This window comes from Oncorhynchus keta, chromosome 21 (assembly GCF_023373465.1).
Source record: "Oncorhynchus keta strain PuntledgeMale-10-30-2019 chromosome 21, Oket_V2, whole genome shotgun sequence".
NCBI lineage: Eukaryota > Metazoa > Chordata > Actinopteri > Salmoniformes > Salmonidae > Oncorhynchus > Oncorhynchus keta.
In genome coordinates, this window is record NC_068441.1 from 36,282,667 (window position 1) to 36,300,197 (window position 17,531).

Here is a 17,531-nt window from a genome sequence, read left to right on the forward strand (position 1 = left end):
GTTTGTATGTGTGCGTGTTTGTATGTGTGCGTGTTTGTATGTGTGCGTGTTTGTATGTGTGCGTGTTTGTATGTGTGCGTGTCTGTATGTGTGCGTGTTTGTATGTGTGCGTGTCTGTATGTGTGCGTGTTTGTATGTGTGCGTGTCTGTATGTGTGCGTGTCTGTATGTGTGCGTGTCTGTATGTGTGCGTGTCTGTATGTGTGCGTGTCTGTATGTGTGCGTGTCTGTATGTGTGCGTGTCTGTATGTGTGTGTGCGTGTCTGTATGTGTGCGTGTCTGTGTGCTGTATGTGTGCGTGTCTGTATGTGTGCGTGTTTGTATGTGTGCGTGTCTGTATGTGTGCGTGTTTGTATGTGCGTGTCTGTATGTGTGCGTGTCTGTATGTGTGCGTGTTTGTATGTGTGCGTGTCTGTATGTGTGCGTGTCTGTATGTGTGCGTGTCTGTATGTGTGCGTGTCTGTATGTGTGCGTGTCTGTATGTGTGCGTGTTTGTATGTGTGCGTGTTTGTATGTGTGCGTGTTTGTATGTGTGCGTGTTTGTATGTGTGCGTGTTTGTATGTGTGCGTGTCTGTATGTGTGCGTGTCTGTATGTGCGTGCGTGTGCGTGTCTGTATGTGTGCGTGTCTGTATGTGTGCGTGTTTGTATGTGCGTGTTTGTATGTGTGCGTGTCTGTATGTGTGCGTGTTTGTATGTGTGCGTGTTTGTATGTGTGCGTGTCTGTATGTGTGCGTGTTTGTATGTGTGCGTGTTTGTGTGTTTTGTATGTGTGCGTGTTTGTATGTGTGCGTGTTTGTATGTGTGCGTGTTTGTATGTGTGCGTGTTTGTATGTGTGCGTGTTTGTATGTGTGCGTGTCTGTATGTGTGCGTGTCTGTATGTGTGCGTGTTTGTATGTGTGCGTGTCTGTATGTGTGCGTGTCTGTATGTGTGCGTGTTTGTATGTGTGCGTACATTTACAGATGTAGGATCTTAATTTGACCGGTATTGTTGCAGCAAAATGATCCTGCAGCAACAGGATTTGAACATACACACTTTTCTGCCGATGTAATATTGCTTGATCGGTGGTTAGGCTATTACCTGGCCAAAATTAAGCTACATTAAAAGTACAAAACTGTTAATACAACTGTGCATTAGTGTGGATTTCCAGTGAATTTATTTTATTCAGTGACCAAATATACAAGGTCAACTTCTATGCCTTCAAGTGTCATTGGAGGGTGGGGATCGGTGCTGATCAGCCTATCCAGCTCGTCAACCTGTGGGTGTGGTTGCGGGTCATGGTGGCTCCCCCAGAGAGTCGATGATGTTGGGGACACACTGGAAGTGCGTCTTGGCCCTCCTATGTTGAACATAATAAACGGCTCTCTATCCACAGGATGTGTACCAAACTCACTAAAAGTGGCAGTAATAAAGCCTCTCTTGAAAAAGCCAAAACTTGACCCAGAAAATATAAAAAACTAGCAACTCACTGCCTTCCTGAAAACAAACAATGTATACGAAATGCATCAGTCTGGTTTTAGACCCCATCATAGCACTGAGACTGCACTTGTGAAGGTGGTAAATTACCTTTTAATGGCGTCAGACTGAGGCTCTGCATCTGTCCTCGTGCTCCTAGACTTTAGTGCTGCTTTTGATACCATCGATCATCACATTCTTTTGGAGAGATTGGAAACTCAAATCTGACATCCCAAATCTGAATCTGACAATTAATCTTGATGGTTGTACAGTCGTCTCAAATTAAACTATGAAGGACCTCGACGTTACTCTGGACCCTGATCTCTCTTTTGAAGAACATATCAAGACTGTTTCAAGGACAGCTTTTTTCCATCGACGTAACGTTGCAAAAAATCTGAAATTTTCTGTCCAAAAATGCAGAAAAATATATATCCATGCATTTGTCACTTCTAGATTAGACTACTGCACTGCTCTACTTTCTGGCTACCCGGATAAAGCACAAAATAAACTTCAGTTAGTGCTAAATACGGCTGCTAGAATCCTGACTAGAACCAAAACATTTGATCATATTATTCCAGTGCTAGCCTCCCTACACTGGCTTCCTGTTAAGGCAAGGGCTGATTTCAAGGTTTTACTGCTAACCTACAAAGCATTACATGGGCTTGCTCATACCTATGTTTCCAATTTGGTCCTTCTGTACATACGCTACGGTCACAAGATGCAGGCCTCCTAATTGTCTCTAGAATCTCTAAGCAAACTGCTGGAGGCAGGGCGTTCTCCTATAGAGCTCCATTTTTATGGAATTGTCTGCCTACCCATGTGAGAGACACAAACTTGGTCTCAACCTTTAAGTCTTTACTGAAGACTCATCTCTTCAGTAGGTCCTATGATTGAGCGTAGTCTGGCCCAGGAGTGTGAAGGTGAACGGAAAGGCTCTGGAGCAACGAACCGCCCTTGCTGTCTCTGCCTGTCCGGTTCCCCTCTTTCCACTGGGATTCTCTGCCTCTAACCCTATTACAGGGGCTGGGTCACTGGCTTACTGGTGCTCTTCCATGCCATCCCTAGGAAGGGTGCGTCACTTGAGAGGGTTGAGTCACTGACGTGGTCTTCCTGTCTGGGTTGGAGATGGCGGAGATCTTTGTGGGCTATACTCGGCCTTGTCTCAGGATGGTAAGTTGGTGGTTGAAGATATCCCTCTAGTGGTGTGGGGCTGTGCTTTGGCAAAGTGGGTGGGGTTATATTCTGCCTGTTTGGCCCTGTCCGGGGGTATCATCGGATGGGCCACAGTGTCTCCTGACCCCTCCTGTCTCAGCCTCCAGTATATATGCTGCAGTAGTTTATGTGTCGGGGGGCTAGAGGCAGTCTGTTATATCTGGAGTATTTCTCCTGTCTTATCCATTGTCCTGTGTGAATTTAAGTATGCTCTCACTAATTCTCTCTTTCTCTCTCTCTTTCGGAGGACCTGAGCCCTAGGACCATGCCTCAGGGCTACTTGGCATGATGACTCCTTGCTGTCCCCAGTCCACCTGGCTGTGCTGCTGCTCCAGTTTCAACTGTTCTGCCTGCGGCTATGGAACCCTGACCTGTTCACCAGACATGCTACCTGTCCCAGACCCGCTGTTTTCAACTCTCTAGAGACAGCAGGAGCGGTAGAGATACTCTCAATGATTGGCTATGAAAAGCCAACTGACATTTATTCCTGAGATGCTGACCTGTTGCACCCTCGACACCTACTGTGATTATTATTATTTGACCATGCTGGTCATTTATGAACATTTGAACATCTTGTTATAATCTCCACCTGGCACAGCCAGAAGAGGACTGGCCACCCCTCATAGCTTGGTTCCTCTCTAGGTTTCTTCCTGGGTTTTGGCCTTTCCAGGGAGTTTTTCCTAGCCTCCGTGCTTCTACACCTGCATTGCTTGCTGTTTGGGGTTTTAGGCTGGGTTTTATGTACAGCACTTTGAGATATCAGGTGATGTAAGAAGGGATTTATAAATACATTTGATTTGATTTGACTCTTTCCTTCCTTCTTCTCCCAGGACAGCTGGATGAAAGGTCGCTGCACGTATTTATAGATGACCGGGCGCCACTTCACTTTCTCCTTACAGGTGGGGTACCCTGGGATACAGCAGGACCACACACACACATAATGTTCAGTATCTCTGTAGGGTTTGAAGATCTGAGGGATACTGGATAGATATAAGAAAGTGTTCTGAGTCTATGTAGCCTATAGCATTGGAACACTTGGATTGCTTTACCTGGTTGTTTCCTTAGGATAAACACCAAAGGGGAAGAGGCTACGAGAAGCGGCTAAGGGCCAATGGGTTAATTTGGGGCATGGGAAGTGACTCACCCTAGATGCCAATGCATGTTTTTCAGTCCTCTCTCCTTCAGTCGGGCTTTGGCCATGTTTCTGTTGTCAATGTACTTGAAGAAGCAGTAGAGCTTGGTGCTGTACAGAACTGGACACATTAAAGAGCAAACAGGAAATAATATCAAACAGGAAGTAATATCAAACAATGTGTTCACTCCAAAATTAGGCTGGGTTGCTAGATCCTCAAGAATATAAAGTATAAACATTTGATGAACAGCACTTTCCAAAATATACATTTAAATGATCCATTTTATCAGTCATTTATTATTCATTCTAATTACTCTAAGAGGGGCGTAGTACTATGGCACCTACTCTGTCATGCTCCCAATCCACTATGTCATCATCTGTGAGAACCACAATGTGACACTCCCTCTTCCCCTCTTGAGCACTGGACATCATCACAGGGACAACAAGCTCCCCAAGGAACACCTCAAACTCAAGCTTAGCTCCATCATTACACAGCTCATGCAGTAACGCACCTGGGACAGGAACAGACAGAGGTCACATTATTTTAACTATGACCTCTGATTTGTTGTCATAGTTGATAGTTCACGTACTCTTGTGCATGGCAAAATATATATCTCAATACGGAACATTCAAGATGAAGAAGAATAAGCAATTAAAAACATTACCGTAGCGTTATTTAGTTGTACATGCAACGTTGCAAAACATTACTCAACGTTTCGGTCTTGAACAGAGTCCTGGTCAGATCAGGTGTGACTGTGTTACTCACTGAGGTCTTGTTACCTGAAGGTGCTGTAGTGAAAGTTAATACAAAGGTAGCTTCCCTGAGCTCAGACACTGACACCCCCTCTGGACACTTCAGGATACCCCCTTTGTAAAAGTCCCGAGAGAGAGAAAGAGAGAAGGGGGTGAAGGTACGAAACAAAGCCTCATAAAAATAAACTTATCCTTGTCTGATTTAGAGTAGGTAAGGTAAAGGAATATATGTAATTTAATAATTCAGGTGTACTACACTCAGAAAAAGGGTTCCGAAAGGGTTCTTTGGCTGTTCTAATAGGAGAACCCTTTCTGGTTCCAGGTAGAACTCTTTTGGGTTTTGTAGAACCATCTGTGGAAAGGGTTCTACATGGAACCAAAAAGGGTTCTACCTGGAAGCAAAGGGATCTTCCGGGAACGAAAAACAGTTATTCTAAGGGTTATCCCATGGGGGCAGCCGAAGGACCCTTTTTGGTTCTAGATTGCTCCTATTTTTCTAAGATTGTATTTTAAGAGTAACTCACCAGGATGACTGAAGATGCTGGCTCCAATTCTCTCAGCGATCTCCTACTCTCCCTTTGGGTTCGGCCATGTAACGTGATGGGCAGCATCAAACACCATGAGATTTAAAATGTGTTATTTAATCATGTTCTCTTCTAAAGTCTATGGACAATATGAAATTTGTATGCAACGTACTACTACTACTATTCATTTCTGAGTTCAGTGCTTGTTGAAAGCCTTGTCTGTGTTCGATGTACATTTACCATTCTAGTATTTCCTTTGTTAGTACAGTGTAACTTGTCAGAATCATCACAATGCTTCCAATGTGTGTGTGAGTGAAGGTGTTAATGAGACAACTTTTCCTCAACCTCAGATTATTAGCCTAGACGAACTCAAATGGCCACCGGGTCAGATAAAAAAAACATCACTCTCTTGAGATTAAAAACAAACCACTCTAAAATGTTTGCTGAGGGTTTAGGGCTTTGTGTTTCTTGTATATCTTTCTCCAGGCTAATAATAGACTGTACTATTGTATTCGACGTGGTGATGAACCACACTTGAGTGATTAGTAACCTTGCCTGAGACCTGAAGATTTAGCTCAGTGGGCTAGCCCAGTCTGTTACACTATAATAAAAGAGTATGATTGCTGCTGAGGGGTCTGGCCTGGTGGGGTCTGGCCCGGCATGGTGTCAGGGTGGTCTGTTACAGGGTGGGGTCTGGCCCGGCATGGTGTCAGGGTGGTCTGTTACAGGGTGGGTCTGGCCCGGCATGGTGTCAGGGTGGTTTGTAAACAGGGTGGGGTCTGGCCCGGCATGGTGTCAGGGTGGTCTGTAAACAGGGTGGGGTCTGGCTCGGCATGGTGTCAGGTAGGTCTGTAAACAGGGTGGGGTCTGGCCCGGCGTGGTGTCAGGGTGGTCTGTTACAGGGTGGGGTCTGGCCCGGCATGGTGTTAGGTTGGTCTGTTACAGGGTGGGGTCTGGCCCGGCATGGTGTCAGGGTGGTCTGTTACAGGGTGGGGTCTGGCCCGGCATGGTGTTAGGTTGGTCTGTAAACAGGGTGGGGTCTGGCCCGGTATGATGTCAGGGTGGTCTGTAAACAGGGTGGGGTCTGGCCCGGCATGGTGTCAGGGTGGTCTGTTACAGGGTGGGGTCTGGCCCGGCATGGTGTCAGGGTGGTCTGTAAACAGGGTGGGGTCTGGCCCGGCATGGTGTCAGGTTGGTCTGTAAACAGGGTGGAGTCTGGCCCGGCATGGTGTCAGGTTGGTCTGTAAAAACAGGGTAAACAGGGTGGGGTCTGGCCCGGCATGGTGTCAGGGTGGTCTGTAAACAGGGTGGGGTCTGGCCCGGCATGGTGTCAGGTTGGTCTGTAAACAGGGTGGAGTCTGGCCCGGCATGGTGTCAGGTAGGTCTGTAAACAGGGTGGGGTCTGGCCCAGCATGGTGTCAGGTTGGTCTGTAAACAGGGTGGGGTCTGGCCCAGCATGGTGTCAGGGTGGTCTGTAAACAGGGTGGAGGGTCATGGTGTCAGGTTGGTCATGGTGGGGTCTCATGGTGTCAGGTTGGTCTGTAAACAGGGTGGGGTCTGGCCCGGCATGGTGTCAGGGTGGTCTGTAAACAGGGTGGGGTCTGGCCCGGCATGGTGTCAGGTAAACAGGGTGGTCTGTAAACAGGGTAAACAGGGTGGGTCTGGCCCGGCATGGTGTCAGGGTGGTCTGTAAACAGGGTGGGGTCTGGCCCGGCATGGTGTCAGGTTGGTCTGTAAACAGGGTGGAGTCTGGCCCGGCATGGTGTCAGGTAGGTCTGTAAACAGGGTGGGGTCTGGCCCGGCATGGTGTCAGGTTGGTCTGTAAACAGGGTGGGGTCTGGCCCGGCATGGTGTCAGGGTGGTCTGTAAACAGGGTGGGGTCTGGCCCAGCATGGTGTCAGGTAGGTCTGTAAACAGGGTGGGGTCTGGCCCGGCATGGTGTCAGGGTGGTCTGTTACAGGGTGGGGTCTGGCCCGGCATGGTGTTAGGTTGGTCTGTAAACAGGGTGGGGTCTGGCCCGGTATGATGTCAGGGTGGTCTGTAAACAGGGTGGGGTCTGGCCCGGCATGGTGTCAGGGTGGTCTGTTACAGGGTGGGGTCTGGCCCGGCATGGTGTCAGGGTGGTCTGTAAACAGGGTGGGGTCTGGCCCGGCATGGTGTCAGGTTGGTCTGTAAACAGGGTGGGGTCTGGCCCGGCATGGTGTCAGGTTGGTCTGTAAACAGGGTGGGGTCTGGCCCGGCATGGTGTCAGGTTGGTCTGTAAACAGGGTGGGGTCTGGCCCGGCATGGTGTCAGGTTGGTCTGTAAACAGGGTGGGGTCTGGCCCGGCATGGTGTCAGGGTGGTCTGTAAACAGGGTGGGGTCTGGCCCAGCATGGTGTCAGGTAGGTCTGTAAACAGGGTGGAGTCTGGCCCGGCATGGTGTCAGGGTGGTCTGTAAACAGGGTGGGGTCTGGCCCAGCATGGTGCCCAGGTAGGCATGGTGTCAGGGTGGTCTGTAAACAGGGTGGGGTCTGGCCCAGCATGGTGTCAGGTAGGTCTGTAAACAGGGTGGGGTCTGGCCCGGCATGGTGTCAGGGTGGTCTGTAAACAGGGTGGGGTCTGGCCCAGCATGGTGTCAGGTAGGTCTGTAAACAGGGTGGGGTCTGGCCCGGCATGGTGTCAGGGTGGTCTGTAAACAGGGTGGGGTCTGGCCCGGCATGGTGTCAGGGAGGTCTGCAAACAGGGTGGGGTCTGGCCCGGCATGGTGTCAGGGTGGTCTGTAAACAGGGTGGGGTCTGGTCCGGCATGGTGTCAGGGTGGTCTGTAAACAGGGTGGGGTCTGGCCCGGCATGGTGTCAGGTAGGTCTGTAAACAGGGTGGGGTCTGGCCCGGCATGGTGTCAGGGTGGTCTGTAAACAGGGTGGGGTCTGGCCCGGCATGGTGTCAGGGAGTTCTGCAAACAGGGTGGGGTCTGGCCCGGCATGGTGTCAGGGTGGTCTGTGAACAAGGTGGGGTCCACCATTAGGGTCACCCTCCCATGGGTGAGGTTTTTCTCACCTCTCCCCTCATGTTGGAAGTCTGACATCTCAATGTCTGGAGGAAGAACAAGCGCAATCACAGTTCATCTCATGGGTTCATACAATACATGAACAGACGTATGTGGACACCTGCTCGTCAAACATCTCATTCCTAATCAGGGGCATTAATATGGAGTTGGTTCTCCCCTATGCTGCTATAACAGCCTCCACTCTTCTGGGAAGGCTTTCCACTAGATGTTGGAACATTGCTGCGGGGACTTGCTTCCATTCAGCCAAGAAGATTAGTGAGGTTGCGCACTGATGTTGGGCGATTAGGCCTGGCTCGCAGTCGGCGTTCCAATTCATCCCAAAGCTGTTCAATGGCGTTGAGGTCAGGGCTCTGTGCAGGCCAGTCAAGTTCTTCAACACTGATCTCGACAAACCATTTCTGTATGGACCTCTCTTTAAACGCGGGGGCATTGTCATGCTGAAACTGTAAAGGGCTGTTGTCATGCTGAAACTGTTGCCACAAAGTTGGAAGCACAGAATAGTCTAGAATTTCATTGTGTGCTATAAGATTTCCCTTCACTGGAACTATGGGGCCTAGCTGGAACCATGAAAAACAGCCACAGACCATTATTTATCATCCACCAAACTTTACAGTTGGCACTATGCATTGGGGCAGGTAGCGTTCTCCTCGTATCCGGCAAACCCAGATTCGTCCGTCGACTGCCAGATGGTGAAGCGTGATTCATCACTCCAGAGAACATGTCTCCACTGCTACAGAGTCCAACGGCGGTGAGCTTTACACCACTCCAGTCGACATTGGCATTGCGCATGGTTATCTTAGGCTTGTGTCCAGCTGCTCGGCCATGGAACCCCTTTTTTTTCTCCTTCTTTTTTTAACCCCAATTGTTAGTAGTTACTGTCTTGTCTCATCGCTACAACTCCCGTACGGGCTCGGGAGAGACAAAGGTCGAGAGCCATGCGTCCTCCGAAACACAACCCAACCAAGCCGCACTGCTTCTTACCCAGAAGCGAGCCGCACCAATGTGTCTTAGGAAACACTGTACACCTAGCGACCTGTATTAGTTACATGCTTCGTAGGACAATTTTTTTATATTACATATAAAAAGCAGTGAAGGATTTGTAACAATGTTCTATAATGTTGTGCACAGCATTCCACAGTACAGGTGGAAGACAGACAGGCAGGTTCTATGTAACACAATGATAACAAATTGTTTGATGGGATTCAAATGATAACACTTTCAGTAGAGCTGATAATATTGAACGGTGCAATGTAACAGAACTGGTAGACTAAGATGCAGTATATCGGGTTGGGGTCCAGTTGAACAACGGCAGTGACTGTCGTATTCATTTTAGTTTGCGTCCAGGATGTCGACGCTTTATCTGTGGCCATCCCTGCTGACTTGAGATAGCAACTTGACGTTGTAGCCTGGTCTCATAGACTACACGTAACATGGTACATGTCAATCCGGGACACACAAATTAGTATGATATGTTACGTTGGTATGGTTGCATAAATCAGAACGATGATGATGGACATCCACAAATTAACACGTGTCATATCAAATGTAACATAGAACCGGATTTACGTAAAGAATAATACGAAATGCTCCGAGACCAGGTTAAAGAGCTACGAATTACGCTGCTCTATGTCACAGCCAGCGGTGATTGGGAGTCCCATAGGGCGGCGCACAATTGGCCCAGCGTCGTCCTGGTTTGACTGGGGTAGTCCGTCATTGTAAATAAGAATTTGTTCTTAACTGACTTGCCTAGTTAAATAAATAAATAAAATGTTAAATGTCTGGAGCTTAAGTGGCCGCATCACCGTCTGCATACGTCATAACCGAAATACAGAGCGGTATTATAAAATACCATATAAACGTTCAGACAGTTGCAGACATATTATATTACCAAAACATAAACTAATCTCGGCGGAGAAGAGACATTGACTAACCACCAGACTCACAAGAATGTCTAGTGTTGACCGCTGTTCTCTATACCCGGTCTGTCATAACCAGAACGATGGACCCGCCTTGCTCAGGGACACGTCAACAGATTTTTCACCTTTTCTTCCAGCGACCGTTCCGTTAAGGCCCAACGGTCTAGTCTAAACCCTAGGCTACCTCCCACTCACGAGACCCAACCATAAAAATCTCCAAAAATTTGACTGGGAAAATGTAAGAATTCTCACTTTATAAAATATTTTTTATTGTGATCATATAGTTTAAAATTTAGAGAAACAAAATTGAAACAGATCTCAGAAACAGAGAGAAAGCAATAAAATGTCTCAAATAACGTTATCAAAATGACCATGACAAAATGTCTGTTGAAAAGTTAATGGCAGTAGTACATACTCTAGATGAATGCAAAACACCTCTGTTTAAAAAGCTCAATGGGAACAACTGATTTTATTATTCAAAACCTTTTGGGATTCACGTTTTTACTTTGCCTTCTATTTGGCCTTCGTCACATTACAGCTATTTTATTTAGCCTTTATTAAACCAAATAACAGTGACATGCCACTGTCTCTCAAAATACAACCTAATCTCTTTTAGACTGAAAAAATAATGAAGAATCAAAAAGGAAATTTTCACAAAAAGAGGCTGTTTCAACCAAAAGGCTTACATCAAATGAACGATATTGTTGAAAATAGAATAATAGACAAAATGGCATCATCAGACCTTTCACCCCTGGTATTCTACACCATAAGTTGTCCATATCTGACCCTTACACACAACTTTCTAGTCACAAATATACGATTCCAACCACTGTACCTCAACTTACCATTCATCTCCATCTTTAACCACATCCTCTTATCTACACTTTGTTGCATTCTACTGTAGCATGGCCAGCTAGTGGCTACCCTACACCAGAAATATTTTCCCTTATGTTACACCACAGGGTCATCCATCCTGTCTATACTAGAGATGATGTACATGTTTCAGATATAGGATATTTAAAGTGAAAAAAATATCCAGGTATTGTGAAGATATGTTGATGTGTGGAGACCTGGGCAGAATCTGTGTATCTTGAACATGCACGTTAGCTTTCTCCATATAGCCTACAGAGATTGTCCTTATATGGACAGTGTAGACATGATCCAGCCCAGAAACATTGTGGTCCAGCCATGTCTTGCCTTGTCATCATGATAGAACTCAGAAAATGCCCCCTGACAAGTAACACCCTTCTCTTCCCCCATCAGCCAGTCACTGGCACAACCATGTTCAACACCTATGCAGCTATCGGTGGATCAGTGATTACTTCAAGGATGGGAGGGAACAGGGAAGGACACTAGTTTTCAAACAGGGCCAAACTTTAATGCCAGCAAAAATTCCTCAAGTTGAGACTCAAGAACATGTTAGTCGGGACGACGTGATGTTCGCCTGAAGTCAACATAAGTCCGGACAGTAGTCTGTACTGTGAACAAAATAAACATGGTAAAGAAAGTCTGCTCTCCAGCAGGAAGAGTATTTCCTCTTTAAATGAACCAAGAGAGAAATCATCCAGTCTGAATGACACCACAACAATGAAGTCACAGGTGCCATAAAGCCTGCTTAACCAATCAGATGATATTACTCGCTATAAAGGCACCAAAAAAGGACTGTTCTATTTGTAGAATGTGACATTTAATGCCTCAGCACGTGAAGTCACTCCATGACATGCTGCTTTGCGGGACGGGCCTATTGGCCTTAACAAGATCGATGACATGCTGCATTGCAGAACAGGCCTATTGGCCTAAACATGATCAGTGGGTTTTGTTAATTGGTTGGCCTTTCTCTGTGATCTGCGAGGGGGCCTGATTGGAGGTGTGGTGAACCTCCCTCTACGACCATTCATAAGGTCAGTGGCGGAACTCTCCATCTCCACCGGGTCAAAGTTCAAAGCTTCGGCCATTTCCTGTTTCGTCACCGACACAAAACAAGAGTCCCTGGCCAAGCTCTCCAACCCCCCATTTATCAGGACCTGGTAGAGGTGAAAGACATGAGAAGAGATAGAGGACAGAGAGGGGATGACTAAGTACCTAACGTCAATGTCATTGATAAAATATGTATTTATGGAATAATGGAATATATTATACGCCTGGTCTCTCCAGTCACCTCCTTTATGAGTGTGTCGAAGGTGCTGTCTGGGGTCTGGGACTGGGCCTGCTGGGGGCTAGGGGTCTCTCTGGGAGTCTCATGGTCCTGGCTGGGTCCAGGTACTGTCTGCAGCTGCCAGTCTGTGGTGTCTCGGGGAATTCTGCTGGTTGAGATGGTATAGACCTGCACCCTGTCATCTGTCTCATAGGGAAAACTACAGAAGGGCAAATAGTCAGTCAGATTGTTATAACTGCTTTATTACTGTGTCATTTGACCTCTCAAGTAAGGAAAACAAAAACACAAATGTTAGCAAGCACACGCAAACTCACCTCTCCCCGGCATTGTTGTTGATATTGTTGTTGTTAGTTTTGTTAGGCATTGTGGGGAAGAATTCCTCGTTTGCATGGTAGGCAGGTGAGCTGGTCGCCTCACCCTCATCTGACTTGCTCATTTGCAGGGGCCGCTGGCTGGTCACCTACACAGAGACACAGACGGCTGAGTTACCGCCACAGGGACAGGAGATTTTCCTGACAATGTGATGTGAAAAAACTCCAGGTCCATACAGTACTATGTGAAGGACTTTGAGTCTGAAGAAGGTTACATACTAGAGGTGATGGCACTGAAATGATTGAAATGATTACCTGTGTAGCGTTAGGGTTATGGGTTCCTTCCTCCATGGTGAAGGAATCAACATGGTTCCCAAACAGACCGCCCGCCCGCTGACCACAGGAACACACAGAAAGGTACAACATTCAGAGACAGGAGTTTTATTCTGTCTTCTCACTCTGAACTTGTCCTCCCTCCTCTCATTCCGCAGCCTCCTTGTCTCCCCCTCCCCCATCTTCACTCTCTCTCTCCTCTCACCCTGAAGATGCCTTCCTCCGCTGCATCCTCCATGGCTCTGTCCATCTCCTCCTCGTTCATCAGGTCTCCCGAGATGGCTCTCTGCAACTCTGGAGCCACCTCCTCCTCAATGCTCCTCAGACCCGCCTGGGGTGGAGGGAGAGACAGAGGGGAAAGGAGGGGTTAGAGAAAGAATGAGATTGTGATGAAAATGAAGAATTGTTAGATCGTGTACATGATTATTACATGAAACATCAGTAACATCACTAGAAGAGTTGCCAATCACATTTAATGGCTTATTGCCCTACAGGTTTCCCATTATGAGGTTGGTGTGGGCTCACCTGTATCTCGTTGGAGGCGTTCTTCTTGGTGGGGCGGAAGCCATAATACTCTTCCTGTCTCTTCTTTAACTTCCTGAAGTAGTCCTGGATCAGGAAGGTGGCATAGAACTTCCCCACGGTTACCTCATCATCTGACACACACCAATCAAACATGCCAGCAAATTAGAATGGGCAGCTTGTTTTGGGACCATAAAGTTGAGGATTACAATAGAATGTTTTAACTCACCTCCGATTGGTGGGATGACCTGGTCCAGCAGCTTCATACTGGTGCGTTTCCAGATCTTCTTGATGATGGCCCTCAACTCCTCATTGGCCTGCTCAAAGTTACCTGACCAATGAGATAACGACAGTGAGGTGGGAATATAGATGCTTAACGTTCAATTGGCCCAAATACCAGTAAAAATACAGTACTCTGCAATTGACTGACACACACACACACCTTCGGTCTTAATCTTCAATGCAGTCCTGACCAGCGAGAACAGCGTAGCATTAAAGGTGACCGTTCCATCACTGTTGAGTGGCATGTTCATGGACACCAGTCTCTGCAGTCAGAATAAATAAAGATATCTTTCAAAAATATGTTTGCTGCATGAATAGACAAGTCAGATGAACACACAAAATAAATAAACAGATCCCTTCCTTTTAGTTTCTCACCTTGCAGGCCACTCTATGGGGACAGAACTTTCCAAAGCCCAGAGGAGGCTGGATCCTACGCAGCAGAGTCACTACGTCCAGGTGCTTAATACGACCCCTGCAGGACAGAACGGGAAACAACAGCTAACAGCAGTAATACATTGAGAGGATAAAAAACTAATTGAAAAGAATGATCATATATTCTTATAGGGGGTTATAAAAAAGAAACAGAAAAACAGACTCACGTGGCCTCTGGGTCGTACTCTGCCCAGATCTTCTTAAACTCATCCAGGTGATGAGGACCCAGGATGGACCAATCACGGGTCAGGTAGTCAAAGTTGTCCATGATGACCGCCACAAACAGGTTGATGATCTGTGGAGGACAACAGAATCATATGCATGTGTGTGACTGTGTGTGTGCGCGCATGCGAATGTGTGTGTGTGTATATGTGTGTATGCATGTATGTTTGTTAATGTATGTGTGTATGCATGTTTGTGCATCATTTACCAGGAAGGCACAGAGCATGTAGAAGCTCATGAAGTAGATGATGGCGAAGCTGGCTCCACAGGTCATCTCCTCTCCAGGCAGGTAGTCTGACTTAGGGTCACACCTCTTCCCATACAGACATGCCAACATCACTTCCTGCCACGCCTCACCTGTCGCACACCTGGAGAGAGAGAGAAAGAGGGATAGAGAGAGGGAGGAAGTGGGAGAGAGGGGAGTGGGGCAGAGAGAGAGATTACAACTTGTTTTCAGCCCTTTTGTGTTGTCAATGTAATCACTGAGTGTAAGGGTCTCTTGCTATACAAGTCTGCTGTGTAAAGGGACCACAAAGTCAATGGAAGATAATGGAAACTGACTGAGCGACTGATAAATCAGATCACCCACCTGAAGAGCAGCAGCACAGCATGGGGGAATGTCTGGAAGTTGTTGTTTCTGTTGATGTGTGTCCCATCTATCAGCGCTATCTTACCAAATATCTACAGGAGACATACACACAACTCATCAGAGAGTGCTGTGTGTGTATGTTTGTGTGTGTGTTTGTGTGTGTGTGCAGTACCTGCATCCCAACAACAGCGTAGATGAAGAATAGCATGAGGATGAGCAGGGCGACGTAGGGCAGAGCCTGCAACACAGCAACCAATCACGTCGTCAGACGCTGACCAATCAAAACCTGGGAATTTTGAACAACAACATTTTCATGTATCTCACAGAATGGAAGGCACAGAATTGGAATGAACTTTGACCTGGAAGGACTTGATGAAGGTCCACAGAAGATTCCGGATCCCCTCAGAACGGTTCAGCAGTTTAACCAGACGCATCACACGGAACAGTCTAAAGAAGGTGATTGACACACGGGCATTTTCCGAAGCCGCTATGGCTTGCATTGGGTTCACCTCCTGAAAGCACAAATGAAATAAACAGTCACTGAAAATGCTGCTAGTCTTGGCTTCAGCTCTAACTCAAATTGAAGATGTTGTTACTCTAATTAGCACAGTTTTAGTTCAATAGGGGCAACATGCCAGCAAAACTCAGCAGTCTGTAAGGACACAGGTCTCACCTCTCACAGGGTATCTGAGCAGTCATGTACTGGAGGAGTCTGGTTAGTGTCAGAAGGAGCCAAGCAATGGGTGCATTTTCTTCAGAGAATTATAGAACCATTTCATGTTGAAGTGGTTCCTAAGATTGTAAAAACACCTTAATTGTCAGCATGCTGTAAATACAGACATTTAACTTCTTTGGGATAGGGGGCAGCATTTTCACTTTTGGATGAATAGCATGCCCAGAGTGAACTGCCTCCTACTCTGTCCCAGATGCTAATATATGCATATTATTATTATTATTGGGTAGAAAACACTCTGAAGTTTCTAAAACTGTTTGAATGATGTCTGTGAGTATAACAGAACTCATATGGCAGGCAAAAACCTGAGAGGAAATCCAAACAGGAAGAGGGAAATCTGAGTTTTGTCATTTTTGAACTCAGCCCTATCGAATACACAGTGGGATATGGGTCAAGATGCACTTCCTAAGACTTCCACTCGATGTCAACCATCTTTAGAAACTTGAATGAGGCTTCTACTGTGAGGTGGGACCGGATGAGAGCTCTTTGAGTCAGTGGTCTGGCAGAGTGTCACAGCCTCATGACGCACGGTCACGAGAGAATTAGCTCTCGTTCCATGGCTTTTCTACAGACAATGGTATTCTCTGGTTGGAACATTATTGAACTTTTATGATAAAAACATCCTAAAGATTGATTCTATACTTACTTTGACAAGTTTCTTCAACCTGTAATATAACTTCTTGAATGTTTCGTCCGACTGGACCAGATTGTGCTTTTGGATTTGTTTACCAAACGCCCTAACAAAAGAAGCTATTGGACATAAATGGACATAAATGATGGACATTATTGAACAGAACAAGCATTTATTGTGGAACTGCGATTCCTGGGAGTGCATTCTGATGAAGATCATCAAAGGTATGTGAATATTTATAATGCTATTTATGAATAATGTTGACTACCCAACATGGCGGATATTTCTCTGGCTGGTTTGGCCTCTGAGCGCCGTTCTCAGATTATGCTTTTTCCGTAAAGTTTTTTTGAAATCTGAAGCAGCAGTTGCATTAAGGAGAAGTGTATCTAATGTCCCATGCATAAGACTAGAATTGTCATCAACATGTATAATGAGTATTTCTGTGAATTCATGTGGCTCTCAGCACAATCACCGCATGTTTTACAACTACTGAACGTCACGTGCCAATGTTAAATTAGATTTTTAAATATAAATATGCACTTTATTGAACAAAACACACATGTATTGTGTAACATGAAGTCCTATGAGTGTCATCTGATGAAGATCACCAAAGGTTAGTGATTAATTTGATCTCTATTTGTGCTGTTTGTGACTCCTCTCTTTGGCTGGCAAAATGGCTGGGTTTTTCTGTGGCTTGGTGGTGACCTAACATAATAATTTGTGGAGCTTTCGCTGTAAAGCATTTTTTAAATCAGACACTGTGGCTGGATTAACGAGAATTGTATCTTTAAAATGGTGCCTAATACTTGTATGTTTGAGAAATTTGATTTATGAGATTTCTGTTGATTTGTATTTGGCGCCCTGCAATTTCATTTGCTGTTGGCGAGAGGTTCCGCTAGCGGAATGGGTTTAAGGAGAACATGGATAATCAGGCAAAGAACTTGCAACGCTCACGCAATGTGTTGCTGCAAAGTTTCCTCCTATGTTTTATACATGCTCATGCAATGTCTCGTAGAATTAGAATACCATGCTCATGCAATGTCTCGTAGAATTAGTATACCATGCTCATACAATGTCTCGTAGAATTAGTATAACATGCTCATGCAATGTCTCGTAGAATTAGTAGACCATGCTCATACAATGCCTCGTAGAATTAGAATACCATGCTCATACAATGTCTCGTAGAATTAGTATACCATGCTCATACAATGTCTCGTAGAATTAGAATACCATGCTCATACAATGTCTCGTAGAATTAGTATACCATGCTCATACAATGTC

At 46.2% G+C, this 17,531-nt stretch overlaps 1 protein-coding gene and 1 pseudogene across 1 annotated transcript in view; both read right to left on the reverse strand.

Moving 5' to 3' along the window:
• Positions 1-779: 779 nt before the first annotated feature.
• On the reverse strand, positions 780-10,898 carry LOC118399695 (BTB/POZ domain-containing protein 10-like; annotated as a pseudogene).
• The window catches only part of LOC118399696 (dihydropyridine-sensitive L-type skeletal muscle calcium channel subunit alpha-1-like), a 44,997-nt gene continuing 37,751 nt past the window's right edge, over positions 10,286-17,531 (reverse strand). Inside the window, exons 29-42 of the mRNA XM_052473790.1 lie at positions 15,246-15,398; positions 15,059-15,124; positions 14,887-14,978; positions 14,506-14,665; positions 14,243-14,370; positions 14,019-14,115; positions 13,804-13,906; positions 13,591-13,692; positions 13,365-13,495; positions 13,045-13,170; positions 12,822-12,899; positions 12,510-12,655; positions 12,199-12,394; positions 10,286-12,064 (exon numbers count right to left, since the gene is read on the reverse strand). Coding sequence (XP_052329750.1) covers positions 11,837-12,064; positions 12,199-12,394; positions 12,510-12,655; positions 12,822-12,899; positions 13,045-13,170; positions 13,365-13,495; positions 13,591-13,692; positions 13,804-13,906; positions 14,019-14,115; positions 14,243-14,370; positions 14,506-14,665; positions 14,887-14,978; positions 15,059-15,124; positions 15,246-15,398 — 1,806 coding nt within the window. The 3' untranslated portion in view covers positions 10,286-11,836. The remainder of the gene's footprint in view (positions 12,065-12,198; positions 12,395-12,509; positions 12,656-12,821; positions 12,900-13,044; positions 13,171-13,364; positions 13,496-13,590; positions 13,693-13,803; positions 13,907-14,018; positions 14,116-14,242; positions 14,371-14,505; positions 14,666-14,886; positions 14,979-15,058; positions 15,125-15,245; positions 15,399-17,531) is intronic.